This window comes from Bos indicus x Bos taurus, chromosome 1 (assembly GCF_003369695.1).
Source record: "Bos indicus x Bos taurus breed Angus x Brahman F1 hybrid chromosome 1, Bos_hybrid_MaternalHap_v2.0, whole genome shotgun sequence".
NCBI classification, from domain to species: domain Eukaryota; kingdom Metazoa; phylum Chordata; class Mammalia; order Artiodactyla; family Bovidae; genus Bos; species Bos indicus x Bos taurus.
In genome coordinates this window covers 127,824,674-127,839,057 of record NC_040076.1, presented here as the reverse complement: position 1 = coordinate 127,839,057, position 14,384 = coordinate 127,824,674, and the positions used below count along the sequence as shown (strand labels likewise).

At 44.5% G+C, this 14,384-nt stretch overlaps 1 protein-coding gene across 2 annotated transcripts in view; it reads left to right on the top strand.

Moving 5' to 3' along the window:
• Positions 1–14,384, top strand: part of CLSTN2 (calsyntenin 2) — a 725,154-nt gene that overhangs the window by 696,029 nt on the left and 14,741 nt on the right. For both annotated transcript variants that reach the window (XM_027544855.1, XM_027544864.1), the window contains exons 10-11: positions 1,695–1,861; positions 11,290–11,438. In XM_027544855.1, the coding sequence (XP_027400656.1) occupies positions 1,695–1,861; positions 11,290–11,438 (316 nt within the window). The remainder of the gene's footprint in view (positions 1–1,694; positions 1,862–11,289; positions 11,439–14,384) is intronic.

Below are 14,384 nucleotides of genomic sequence, written 5' to 3'. Positions count from 1 at the left end.
TGTGCAAACATAGAGGGTGTGTCATTCTGGACCCAATCAGAAGAGAGAAACCACACAATAATTTCAACAAGAAAATATAAAAACTCACTGACTGTAACAGAGCACTAGAATAATGAAGCAGCTAAGAGAGAATAATCTCTTAGCTGCTAAGAGAGAACTCTGAAGGCTATAGGAATGCAGGTATCAGGATGCCCATTCCCGTAAGACTGAGACAGGGCCCCCAGTGGAGAGTCCTCTGCCACCCAGGCTGAGGTCCAGACTTTGCTGACACAACATCGCTCACTCATGGGCAGAGAAGTCACTGTGGTGTTACTCTGGCAGAACCTTCCAGAAACCTGCCCTCCAGGTGCTAGAGAAACTGATGAGGGGGCCACTGAGGCAGCACAGGAGAACCAGGAGGCAAAACCCAGAAGTGTCCCCTACAAGTGAGTGCAGGCTCAGAAAGGCTACAGAACCTCCCGCAGAGAATTAGCAAAACTAGAGTTCTGCCCAGATCCATCTTTCCTGCACGTTGGCTACCTCTCTGAACAAACTGAAGTACAAGATCAAAGCTCAGGTTGTTGACGTAGGCTGCCCCTGGATGGAACAGTGTTTGTGTTCAATGAAGTCAGTGGGAAGGGGCTCCTGGAGGACCTGAGGCTTCCACTGGACCTAAAGGGGCATTGATATTAGGGAACTTTGGGAAATGAGGGAGAGAATGGGAGGAGGCAGCTTCCAGGCTGCCTTTGCAACACAAGCCACACTGAACAATTTCCCCAGCTGAAGAGCTGACCTGGGCACAGACAGTAGAAGGACGTAGGTGAGGGGAAGAAGAACAGAGGTAGAACAGAATCAAGGAAGCCCCTATATGACAAAGAACTTGGATTTGAGCAGATATGAAATCAACTCCATGAGAATCAGAGCCCAGGGACTCAGGGTTCTAGGACCTGTCAATCGCATGCCAGCCTTTCAGTGAAATGAAGACAGGGTAGCAGATGCCAGCTCTGCAGTCACACAGACCAGAACCAGAGTGCCAGCTCCAGCGTTTAGCTGTATGTCCTGGGGCAAGTCCTTCAACCTTTCTGAGTCCCAGGGCTCCTTGTCTGTCATTTGGAAACAATGATTCCTCTTTGTAGGCTCACCCCGATGAAATCCCCAGCAGACAGCCTGACACACAGCACGTCTTTCATCACTGGTAGATTCCCTCTCCCCTGCTTTGACTCTGTAGGCACTTTCTGTCTTCTAAAACAGGAGTCCCCAGCCTCCAAGAATCTAATGCCTGATGATCCAAGGTGGAGCTGATGCAATAACAATAGAGATAAAGTGCACAATAAATTTAATGTGCTTGAATCATCCTGAAACCATCCCCCTCTTCCAGTCCATGGAAAAATTGTCTTCCACAAAACTGGTCCCTGGGGCCAGAAAGCTTGGGGACTGCTGTTTTAAAACATTCTGTGCCTCTGAAAGTAAATGTTTTAAATTCAAAGTTCCAGAATCCTAAATAGGTGCAGCTGGGGAGTGCCAAGGTCTTGGCAGCCAATAACATCCTCTTGACATTCTGTGTTCACAACTCTGCACTCTCCACTTGGAAGGAAAAACTCAGGTTTAAGGGACACAATCACTGCATCCTTGGCTCCATGGCCGGATGGCACCATGAAGCAGTGTTGCCTGCCCAATCTCCACAGGGCAGATAATGGTGCTTCTTTATCTTTTAGGAGGAGAAGTCACCAAGCCACGATTTGCTCAATTCTTCCACGGCAGCCTGGCCAGTCTCACCATTCGCCCTGGCAAAATGGACAGTCAGAAGGTGATTTCCTGCCTGCAGGCCTGCAAGGAAGGGCTGGATATCAATTCCCTGGAAAGCCTGGGCCAAGGAATAAAGGTAAGAAAGGAGCCAGCCTAGCCCCCGGTCAGATGGTGCTTTGTGAGGGGGAGGCACCCAGCACCAGTGCACTCCTGGAAGCCGAGTTGTTCCTTGCCACGTGACACAGAGACGGTGCCTGGTGAACGTGTGGCCACAGTGGGGAGAATCATGACCATGACTACACAACAGACTTTGTGCCATCTCCTGAAATTCCTTGATGAAGCCTGAGGATAAGCAGTTTGATGCACAAAAGCAGGCACATGTTCAATGTCTACCTGAAGGGAATTGTCATATTTCACTGTTTACCTGAGTGGTGGGCTGCTTTGTTGTTTATTTGCCCAAAGGAACTGAGGGATCATGCAATCATACCTTTCAGAAATACAAAAAAAAAAAAAAAGTAGAATTAAAAGTTTGGACCATGGACAATATGAATTAGCACAGAAAGTCATCCTGGTGTGGGGTGGGATTAGAAAGCAGATGCTGAGGTCATTGGGTCCTCCATTATTAAGTTGAAGCCCAGATTGGGCTCCAGGCAATGTCTCCCATCAGAGAGAATACTAGCAGATTTACGATTTTTGTCATCCATACACGATATAACTAAAGTGATCCCAGGGAATCCCAGCTACATTTTGAGAAAAGCTCCTCCTGAGGGGGCAGGATATGGCTGACTGTCCTCATCAAGCCCCTCAGCCCCAATGGGCAGGGATAGCTCTGGCCTCACCTGGATCAGGGAGCACATGCCAGCCTCAGGCCTCAGGGTCCTGAGCAAATAGAGGGGTAAACATCATCACAGCCTGTGCTGTATCATAGCAGATCCCAGTGGAAGCAGGCAGTCCCTTGGCCTCTTCTCTAGGAGTCAGGGTGGCCCTCGAGCCCTAAGAAGTTTTCCCAAGGAGGCAGTGACCAGAGCAGAGGTTTTCCACTGCTTCCCATCTGTCCCCACTCAGCATTGTCCATGGAGCTGCCCTGCCTTTCTGTCCCTAGCCAGAGGCCAAGGAGTCACACCTCCAACAGAGGAGCCTCTTGTTTACGTTCTTAGTGGGCAATTGCTTGTGGGTCTGTGATTCAGGCTGGCCTTGAAGGAACCAGTGGTCTGGGTACATTATGCTTCTCTTTCTGTAGCAGTCACTTGAGCAAACATTCCACAGACAACCACAGAACAGTTCTGGGCAGAGTAGAGGGAAACAGAAGTGAATGGTCCAAGCTTACTGTCTTTGGGAAACTCAGTGGTCCAAGCAGATACCTGTAATTTACAAGCACCAACATTTACTGAGGGTCTCCCAGGTGCCAGGCACTGTTCTAAAAGCTTTATGGATTTAACTCCCTTAAGCCCCAGGTAACCTTATGATAAAAAGAATTATACCATGAATATTCCCATTTTGCACCTGAGGAATGGAGGCATGGAAGAGAAAGTTTCCAAGGATCTCGGAGTAAGTAAAGAGAGAGTCAGAATGTGAACCCAGACAGCTCTGCTCCAGAGCTTCAGAACCTGGGGCACGGGCAGTGAGGGAAGGCTCCTTGGAGGAATTCGACTCCTCAGGCAAATTCGGTCTCAGCACATTGTTAAGGATGAGTAAGAACCAACCAGGAAAAAGGGAGGGAGTGGTGAGGGAGAGGGCAGGGAGGTCATTCTAGGTGGAAGGTCAGTGTTACAAGTACCAAAGTTGCAGGAAGAAAGCTAGAAAGAGACCAGAGAGGTGGGCAGAGGCCACATCATGGGGCCTTATTCAGTTCAGTTCAGTTCAGTTCAGTCACTCAGTTATGTCTGACTCTTTGCGACCCCATGAATCGCAGCACTCCAGGCCTCTCTGTCCATCACCAACTCCTGGAGTTCACTCAGACTCACGTCCTTCGAGTCAGTGATGCCATCCAACCATCTCATCCTCTGTCATCCCCTTCTCCTCCTGCCCCCAATCCCTCCCAGCATCAGAGTCTTTTCCAATGAGTCAACTCTTCGCATGAGGTGGCCAAAGTACTGGAGTTTCAGCTTTAGCACCATTCCTTCCAAAGAAATCCCAGAGCTGATCTCCTTCAGAATGGACTGGTTGGATCTCTTTGCAGTCCAAGGGACTCTCAAGAGTCTTCTCCAACACCACACTTCAAAAGCATCAATTCTTCGGCGCTCAGCTTTCTTCACAGTCCAACTCTCACACCCATACATGACCACAGGAAAAACCATAGCCTTGACTAGACGGACCTTTGCTGGCAAAATAATGTCTCTGCTTTTCAATATGCTATCTAGGTTGGTCATAATTTTTCTTCCAAGGAGTAAGCGTCTTTTAAAGTGGTATTTCTTTTTTTGGCAACAAGCAGTTATTGAAGGGCTCCATCCATGCAAGGGAACATGGTCTGGACAGGTGTGGGGTTCAGAATGCTCACCCTGGGACCTGGGTCAGTGGGAGATGATGGGAGGATTACATGGACAATGTAAAGAATGGCTTTCCAGTACACTGTTTAACATACATGAAAACACACACTCAGGTGCCCTGGGTACACAGCTAATCACCTGTCATCAAAGGAAACTCACAAGACCACATGAATTGCAAAGGCCAGCTTTCCACTGGTCAGTTTCTTGGCAGCTGGCCCAGGCAAGGCCCTCGTGGCACATTTCAGACGGGTATTCTCACAGGCAGAGCCTGGGGTTTGATCCTTGATCCCCTGTGTGTACTGTTCTCTCAGTGTTTGGTCAAGCCAGTGATGCAGAAATCTGTCCTCCAGTAGATCCTGAATCTGTCCCGTCTCTGATTCTGGATTTGCTCCCTGCCTCTGGGTGGATCTTTTCTGCTCTGGACCATCCCCTGGGGCTACAGTCAGGACTCCAAGCACTGCAGAACCAATCAACCAAACGTGCTGCACTTAAAAACCACACATCCTCAGAAATATGAATTAAGAACCATAGCAATTCCTACCTAGTGATCATAGCCTGTGAAAGAGGAAGTGCTGAATTCAGTGGCACTCATAGCTGTGGGGGGTGGAGGAGGCTAATCTGACATTTTAGGATACCACCTGCTCAGAACCAGCCACTGCAAATGATCCTGTTCCATCCTCGGGATGCAGCAGGCAAGAACTAGATCACGTATGAAAAGTTAATGATAACACACACGACTTACGGTGCACCCACTGGGGGCTATTTTAGGTTCATTATCCCTACTTGTCACAACAAATTAAGTATTATGACCCATTTCAGATATAAGGAGATTGGGGCTCAGGGACTCGTCCAAAATAAGTCTAGGCTCTTTCCTCCACACAGCTCAGATTAGAAGACATTCTTGAAAATGATTAAAATTGCTTCCTACCTGCATTCCCTCTTTTATCCCTCATTTTGTTTTTGAATAATGACTAGTGTTTTCTCTGGGCTTCCCTGGTGGCTCAGGGATAAAGAATCTGCCTGCAATGCAGGAGACAGCAGGAGACTCAGGTCCAAGCCCTGGGTTGGGAAGATCCCCTGGAGAAGGGCATGACAACCCACTCCAGTATTCTTGCCTGGAAATTCCCATGGACACAGGAGCCTGGCAGGCTATGGTCCATGGGATCGCAAAGAGTGTCAGACATGACTGAAGCGACTGAACACACTGCACGGTTTTTCTCTACTGTCTCCCAGCCTCCTCTCTGGCTAGTCCAAAAAAGCCAGAGCCTCCCACGAACTAAGGAAATACCTTGATCACTCACATGGACCCAGGCGGGTTCCTCTTCTCACTTGTTTTCCTCTGGAAAATGTGCATTTCTGGATATTTCACCAGCTTGTCTGGAGTGAGTAAATGGCCAAGAGGGTGCTGTTATGTATCCATACAAGACACAGTGGAATCCTCAGATTCCTGAGGAAAATCTGCTTTTGATTTTCATAGCCTCATCCCTGCCCATTTGTCATCTCTAGTGTGGAAGTGTGGGAAAGAAGAAGAACTTTGGGACAAAACATTTCTAGATTCAAAGCACAGTATGGATATTTCTGAGCGGAGTGACCTTGGGCAAGGTACTTTAATCCTTTAAACCCCAATTCCCTCATGTGTAAAATGTTCTTAATATCATTGTGTAGCAATGTAAGAATTGAAAAATACATATATTTTATATATCCTTACATATATTTATATATCAGATATAGCAAAGATATCCATATAGATGAGGTATAGATACAAATCTCCCCTAGAAAACCTGATAAATAGGCTCTGAACAAATCAGTTCCCTTCTCCTGCTGGGTTGACCTTGCAGTTGGCATTGCTGCTGCCTCAGCTTCTTTTGAAAAGTAAGTCTGGGTGATATTTGCAACAGAATAGCCTCTATTGTGGTGAATCGTCCTCTGGCCCAGCACAGAAAAGCTGGCAGGTGCCCAACGGAAAGGGTAACATACCCAGAGTGCCATGGCCAGTCTGTTCCCCAAGAACAGCCAAGGGCTTTAGGCAGTGACTTAACTGATGTCCCAGCCTGACCCTCTAGGACAGCTGACAGTTCTGCAAAGGCCATTTGTCTAATCACTCTTTGGTTCAAAAGAAGAATCTACTGGCTACAGACCAGCTTTCCAGGCTGAGTGAGTGCTGATTCCCAAGAAGCCATCCCCTGCCCCTGTGGCAATGCCAGTGCCATTCTGTCTCCTGTAGTGCCAGCCTGACCTTTAGTCATGCCACAAAAGACAACACAAGCATACAAACAAAACCTACTCTAGAGGAAGATTTAATTGATCTTGTAAGAAAATGAGTTGGTGGCTAGGCCAGCACCCACCTTATGCCCTGTGACAGTCTCTGGGATGCTCTGGAAGCCAGAATTGTGTATGCACTAGAGATCCAACACATTCCCTAACTCCTCTCTCAAGGAGGCTGCAGTGGGAATGCCTTCTGCTGATGCTGATGCCATGGGTTGCTGCCAGTCCATTCCTCTGGAAGCACTGCTTGATTTTCCATGCAGCCCTCAAGCAAGGCTCAGAAATCAGCCTTTTCTGCAGGGGACATCATCTTGTCTCATGCTTATCATGTACTGGACCTTGTGGTGATGCTGAAAAAGTCAGCCGACCCTGCCCTGGAGGTGCTTGCAATCTTCTGGGAGAGGAGACAGACAGCAAAAGCACCAGAAGACTTCTATAGCAGGGATTGTAGAGATGAGGGCAGGGGAAAACATAGAGACTTAAGTGGTATATTTAGAAGAATGATCTTGAATCTGCTCAGATCAGAAGTGGATAATTTGTAAAATACTGATAACTACTGATGATTCACCGGTGTGTGGCATCTCCATAGCTGAGCACTCTAAGCTAGTGAGTCAGCCCCAGCAAGAGAGAAGCCAGCCGGGGGCCCACTGTAGCATCACCCAGAGGCTGTGCATATGCCCAGAGGCTCCCACATCCAACACTGGGAACAGTGCTTGGGACCACATGTCACAGCTCAGAGAGACTCTGCTCAGGGCTTTGAGGATGGGAGAAAACTGGATCATAGGGAACAATGAACAGTGAGGGCAATGGTACCAGCATAGGCAAAGCCTCAGTTACAGTATTAAGAGTTATGATAAAAGCTATTATAGAATGAGTACCTTTTTTTAAGTGCTAGATACTTTATATACATTATCTTACTTAAGCTCCAGACAGGTAGGTATTAATATCCCCATTATTTTCAATGAAGAAATGAAGTCCAGAAAGGGGAAGTGAACAGTCCCAAGCTGTATTCTGTAGCTCGTTCTGGACCTGGGGTACAAAGTCTACACAGCCCCTGACCTTTCAAAAGTACCACATAGCCTTGGATATGTGACTCATGCCTGGGAGGGAAGGGTTGAATTCTTCCCATGGATCAAACAATTGCAATAGCAAATGACTTCAAAACTCTATCACTTGGTGCTTAAAAGTTTATTTTTCTCCCACACTAAGTCAGGGAAATGAGGTAGGCTTTCTACCTAGAACACCAGAGTTGAGAAAGAAAACAGCTGGGGCATCCAGCAGGGCTCTTCACTACCTCAGCCCAGAGTACCTGCATCACTTCCTCTCACATGCCATTGGGCAGACACAGTCACATGACCCACCAGCAGGTGGCTTGAGGCAGCTGAGAAGTACAGCCTCCAGGAAGGAAAGGAGAACACGGTTTGGGAAGCACTGATGATGATTTGCACCAAGGCTTGACTGAAAAGACAAGTGACTGGAAAAAAGTCCTTTTGGGGAGTAAAAAGAAATGATACTGAGTAAAATATGGGTTGGAAGACCATTCACTCATTCATCTAACAGGGACTTCTGGGCACTCAGGATGAAGTTCTGAGATTCAGGGATAAGAGTCACAGCTCCCGTCCTCAGTGAGCTCATGGTCACTGCACTATAATTATACTACCATTTCACGTGAGCTTCCCAAGTGGCTCAGTAGTAAAGAATCCTCCTGACAATGCAGGAGTCACAGGGTCAATCCTTGGATCAGGAAGCTCCCCTGGAGAAGGAAATGGCAATGCACTCCAGTATTCTTACCTGGGAAATCCCATGGACAGAGGAGCCTGGTGGGCTACAGTCCATGGGGTCCCCAAAGAGTCAGACACAACTTAAACAACAACAAACCATTTCATAGGCACTATAGGAACCCAGTGGGGACATAAGTGGGGGAAGCCAGGGAGGCCTTAAGGAGAACGTAACAATGAAACACTAGCATGATACTTGAAAGAGACAGTGATTGAGCGTCTGTTGGCTGAGGCCACCATGTGCGTTGTGTGTGCTCACTTGTGTCCGACTGCAACCCCATGGTCTGTAGCCCACCAGGCTCCCCTGACCATGGAATTTTCCAGGCAAGAATACTGGAGTGGGTTGCCATATGCAATGGCTCCACAGTGCTCATGAGACATCCCCATCCTAGTGGGGTCCAGACAGAGAATGAGAAACTCTTGTGAAGACATCCAGGTCATATCAGGGAAAAGCTGAAATAGATGTTTCCCTTAAACCCTTCAGAATATACTGAATCTACTTCATGGAAAGAGCAATGCAAAATAAAACTACACTAAGATAGTATTTATCACCTATCAGATTGGCACAAATCCTAAAGTTTGACAGCATGCTCTTTTGTTGCAGTTTTGAGAAAAGAGCATTCTCATACACCTGAGAGGGAGGGTATGGTGATATAATCCCTAGCAAAGGGAAATTTGGCAACATTGTTAAAATTTAAAGTGCATATACCCTTTGACCTAGCAATTTCACTCAGGGATTTATTCTCCAGATATATTTACACACTTAAAAAGTGTTATATATAAAAGATTATTCATTATGGCATTATTAGTAGGAGATTGGAAACAACCCAAATGTTCATATTAGAAGACTGCTTAGATAATTTATTTAATATTAAATAATATTATACAACTTGAAAAAAAAAAGACAAGACCTCCAAGACACAAGCTAAGTGAAAAAGCAAAGTACAGTATAGCATGTAACAAGCTATCTTTGGTGGAAGAAAGAAAAAAAATGGGATTCTATATTCACTGATTACACATTCATTAAATGCTTAAATATAACTGTCAGGACAGGCTATGTTATGCTGCAGTAACAAATGACTTTAAAATTTCAATATATAGAAATTTTTTAAATTGTACACACTTCATGCCCACTAAAAATTAGCTGCAGTCTTATCCATACCCCCCTCACTGTGAGACCCAGGCTGTTAGACCATTGGGGAACCTTGCAGTTTTCGTGGCAGAGGGAAAGGGACATGGGACCATGAATTAACTGGCTGTTAAATCTTCTACCGAGGTTGTGAACCAAATAATACATTGGCCCACTCTCTGTTAGCCAAGCAAGTCACATGACCACTGTTGAGTGCAACAGGACAAAAATGTATATCCTGTAGAAGGGTACCATAAGTTATGTGATTAAACCTGTTGACAGGCTTGTATAAGCCTTTCACTGCTGCTGCCGCTGCTAAGTCACTTTAGTCGTGTCTGACTCTGTGTGACCCCATAGACGGCAGCCCACCAGGCTCCTCGGCCCTGGGATTCTCCAGGCAAGCACACTGGAGTGGGTTGCCATTTCCTTCTCTTAGGAGGAGAAATAACTGATTATGAATAATAATGCAATTTGTACTAAGAAATTAATGGAACAGTGATCACCTGTGGGATGGGGTTGGGGAAATTAGTTTCACAGGAGATAGAAATAAGATGGACAATTTCACTTAGCGCACACACATACACACACACACACACACACACACACACACTGTTGTTGTTGTCTAGTTGCTCAGTCATGTCTGACTCTTTGCGATCCCAAGGACTGTAGTCTTCCAGTCTTCTCTGTCCATGGGATTTTCCAGAAAGAATACTGGAGTAGGTTGCCATTTCCTTCTCCAAGGGATCTTCCTAACCCAGGATCAAACCCATGTCTCCAGCATTGACAGGCAAGTTCTTCAACACTGAACTACCAGGGAAGCCATATATATATATATATATACACACACACATACATACACACACGCACATATTCATATATATATACATATATATTCATATATATTTGAACCATGTGGATATGTTATCTATTCAAAAATATAAATAATTGTTGGCAAGTAGCTACATTAAAATATATCCATGTCTCTCTCTCCTATGACACGAGTACTGGATACAAAATCTGAATCCACAGATAAGTCCCTGGCATATTACTGATAGCAGTTCCTAATAGTTATTACTCAGAAGTGTGTCAAGGTCAGTAACTCAGATTAGTACAAAAGCAGTTCTCCACGCTTCATTCAGAAATAAAGTAACTGCGGAAGATGGAATAATGCCATGGAAGAGACAGAAGTTTGGATTGAATTTATCTGGTTTGAGAACCCAAGTGACTCAGTGGGTAGCATCATAGCCCCTTGACCTTCACTGAATATGAGATACTAGGGACCCCAAATGGGATGGATAGGCAGGTGACAGGTATGTAAATATCAAGTGATTAAAAGTCCTGGGAAACCAAAGTTTAGCACCAAGAAGGCAAGATCAAGAATCAGATCTAAGACAGAGAGAAGGCCATTAACTTAAAAATGAACTTTATGATTGGAAGCTGAAAAGATGGGACATGGGGTGAGGAAGTGGAGTGCAGGGTGAATGGAGGAGCAGTTCAAGGTCAAAGTCAAGACAGCAAAAGGAGCTGAAGCCCCTGGTTTCCAGGCTGTCAGCTGAAGGGGTGGGCAGTCCAGGAGCTGAACGTTTCTGAGAAGGACCTCATAGTAGCCTCGAGCATGAGCCCACTAAAGGCTGGACCACAGGAGCATGATGACTAAAAAGGATTTATCCTGTGGCTCAGGGTAGTATTACCAGGAGTTTATAATCTCAGGCAATCTTACAGAGGACAGTCCCAAAGTCCACCAGGGGAGAGTAGAGATTGAGGGATTAAAAGTCACTGTGCACACAGCTGCTGCACTTCCACAAGCTCTGGAGATGCCTCAGTGGCCTTTGTATGGAGATGGAGGGTCTCCGTGGAACTGTGAACATGCCTGACTATTCTCTCCTGTGATACCCCTGTCTTCCAGTATCATTTCAACCCCTCGCAGTCCGTCCTGGTAATGGAAGGTGATGACATCGGGAATATCAACCGTGCCCTCCAGAAGGTCTCCTACATCAACTCCAGGCAGTTCCCAACTGCGGGTGTGCGGCGCCTGAAAGTCTCTTCCAAAGTCCAGTGAGTAGATGCTAGGCAGCCTGGGGCCCAGCCAAGGCATCAAGGATAGTCCCTGGGATATTCTCTTGCAAAATAGGATTCACCTCTCTTCAGCTGCTGGCAGCTTCTCTGCTGTCCCTTTGAGGCCACCCCAGTGGATTTGTGTTCTCCTTTTTTTTTTTTTTTTAAGTGAAATATAATTGATGTAAAATATTATGTTACTTTCAGGTGTACTGCATAGTGATCTGACATTTGCATACATTATGAAATGATAACCATGATAAATCTGGTAACCATATGTCACTATACAAAGTTATTACAGTGCTATTGAGCATATTCCTTATGCTGTATGTCACATCCCTGCAGATATTTTATCACTGGAGGTGCGTACCTCTTAACTTCCTTCACCTATTTCACCCCAACCCCAACCCCCACCCTCCTGGCCACCACCTCTTTGTTCTCTGTATCTATGAGTCTGGTTTGGTTTGGTTTTTTAGATTCCACATGTAAGTGAAATCCTACCGTCTTTCTCTGTCTGACTTATGTCACTTAACATAACATCCTCTATTCATATTGTTGCAAACTGTAAGATTTTATTCTTTCTTATGACTTAGTAATATTCCATTGTGTATATATATATATAATTTATTAGTGCTATAGTATTAATATATCTATTAGATATATACTATATATATATACGATAAATATGTCTAATTATATTTTAAATATATATACTATATATATACACAAATATGTATTTACCATAAATATATAAATCCACATCTTCTTTATCCATCTGTCCTTGGAGTGTTAGACTGCTTCCATGTCGTAGTTAATGTGTGTAAATAATGCTGCAGCGAGCATTAGTGTGCATATATCTTACCAAATTGGCACTGTTCAGGAAAATACTCAGAAATGAAATTGCTGGATTATACAGCAAGTCTGTTTAGTTTTTATGAGGACCCTCCATACTGTTTACCATAGCGGCAGCACCAATTTGCATTTCCACCAGTAGTGCATAGAGGCTTCCTTTTCTCTGCATCCTCACCAACACTTATTATTTACTTTATTTTTGATATTAGCCATTCTGATGGGGTGAGGTGGTACCTAGTGGTTTTGATTCACATTTCCCTGCTGACTACTGATATTGAACATCTCTTCATGTGTCTGTCGGCCATCTGTAAATCTTTGCAAAAATGTCTGCTCGGGTCCTCTGCCCATCTTTCAGTTGGGTTATCTGTTTTTTGCTGTAGAGTTGTATGAGTTTCTTGCCTATTTTGGGTCTTAACCCCTTACTATATAGTGTATGTGCTCAGTCGTGTCTGACTCTTTGTGACCCCATGGACTACAACCCACCAGGCTCCTGTGTCCATGGAATTTTCCAGGCAAGAATACTGGAGTGGGTTGCCATCTTCTATTCCAGAGGATCTTCCCAACCCAGGGATCAAACCCACATCTCCTGTGTCTCCTGCATCGGGAGGCAGATTCTTTACCACTCTACCACCTGGGAAGTCCTCTTTACTATATACATCATTTGCAAATATCTTCTCCCATTCGTTAGGCTGCCTTTTTATATTGTTGAGAGTTTCCTTCGCTGTGCAAAAGCTTTTAGTTGGATATAGTCCCATGTGTTTATTTTTGCTTTTGTTTCCATTGCCTGACGAGACAGATCCAAAATAATATTGCTGAGACCAATGTCAAACAGCATACTTTCTGTGTTTGCTTCTAGGAGTTTTATGGTTTCGGGTCTTACTCATTCTGAGTTTAGTTTTGTGTATGATGTGAGAAAGTAGTCCAGTTTGTTTCTTTTGCGTGTAGCTGTCCAGTTTTTCCAACATCTATTGAAGCTGTCTTTTCCTCATTTTGTATTTTTGCCTCCTTTGTCATTTATTAATTGACCATCTCTGCATGAGCTCAGTTCTGAGCTCTCTGTTCTGTTACATTGATCTACATGTCTTTCTTTGTGCCAGTACCATACGTAAGTTTGGATCACTCTAGATTGGCAGCATGGTCTGAAGTCAGGGAGTGACTTCAGTGACCTTCAGCTTTGTTCTCTTTGTCAAGACTGTTTTGGCTTTTTGAGATCTTTTAAGGTTTTATATAAATTTTAGAATTTTTTGTTCTAGTTTGGTTAAAAAAAAAATACCCTTGGCATTGTGATAGAGATTGCATTGACTCTGTAGATTGACTTGGATGGTCAATTTAATAGTATTAATTCTTCCAATCCATGAACATTCCATACATAACTTTCCATTTGTTTGTAACATCTTTAATTTCTTTCATCAGTGTTTTGTAGTTTCTGAGTACAGACATTCTACCTTCTTAATTAGATTTATCCCTAGGTATTTTATTCTTTCTGATGCAAATGTAAATGGTTTTCTTTTCCTTTTTCTGATAGATCGTTGTTAGTATATAGAAATGCAATAGATTTCTGCATATTAATTTTGTATCCTGCAACTTACTGAATTCATTTATTAGTTCTCATAGATTTTGGTAGCATCTTTAGGATTTTTCTATGTATAGTATCATGCTTCACAAGTGTTTATTAATTGAATTAAATTAAACAACCTAGCCTTGATAGAGTTGCTAAATACAATAAGTATGCAAGAGAAAGAGAAGGCATAGTTCTTGTCCCCAGGGATCAGAGTTAAATTAAGGAGATGAGACTATCACTGTGACATTTAGATAACACCTTTACTGGTCTATCAAATTGTTTCTCAGCCAAACATCTGCCTGGGAGGGCCGCTAGGAAAGGGATCCCAGAAAAACTCCTGAGAAGCATAAAGGGAGTCACCTGGCACCTGGAGCCATTAGGAGAACCCAGAAAGACAGCAAGAAGGGTGGGAAAGATGGGTCTGCTGCCTACCATGTTGCTGGGGCCTGGGACAGATGCCAAAACAGAGCTCACAGATGGCAAATACATCCAACAGTTCTAGTGATGGAGAAAGTGCTCCCACCTCCACACTA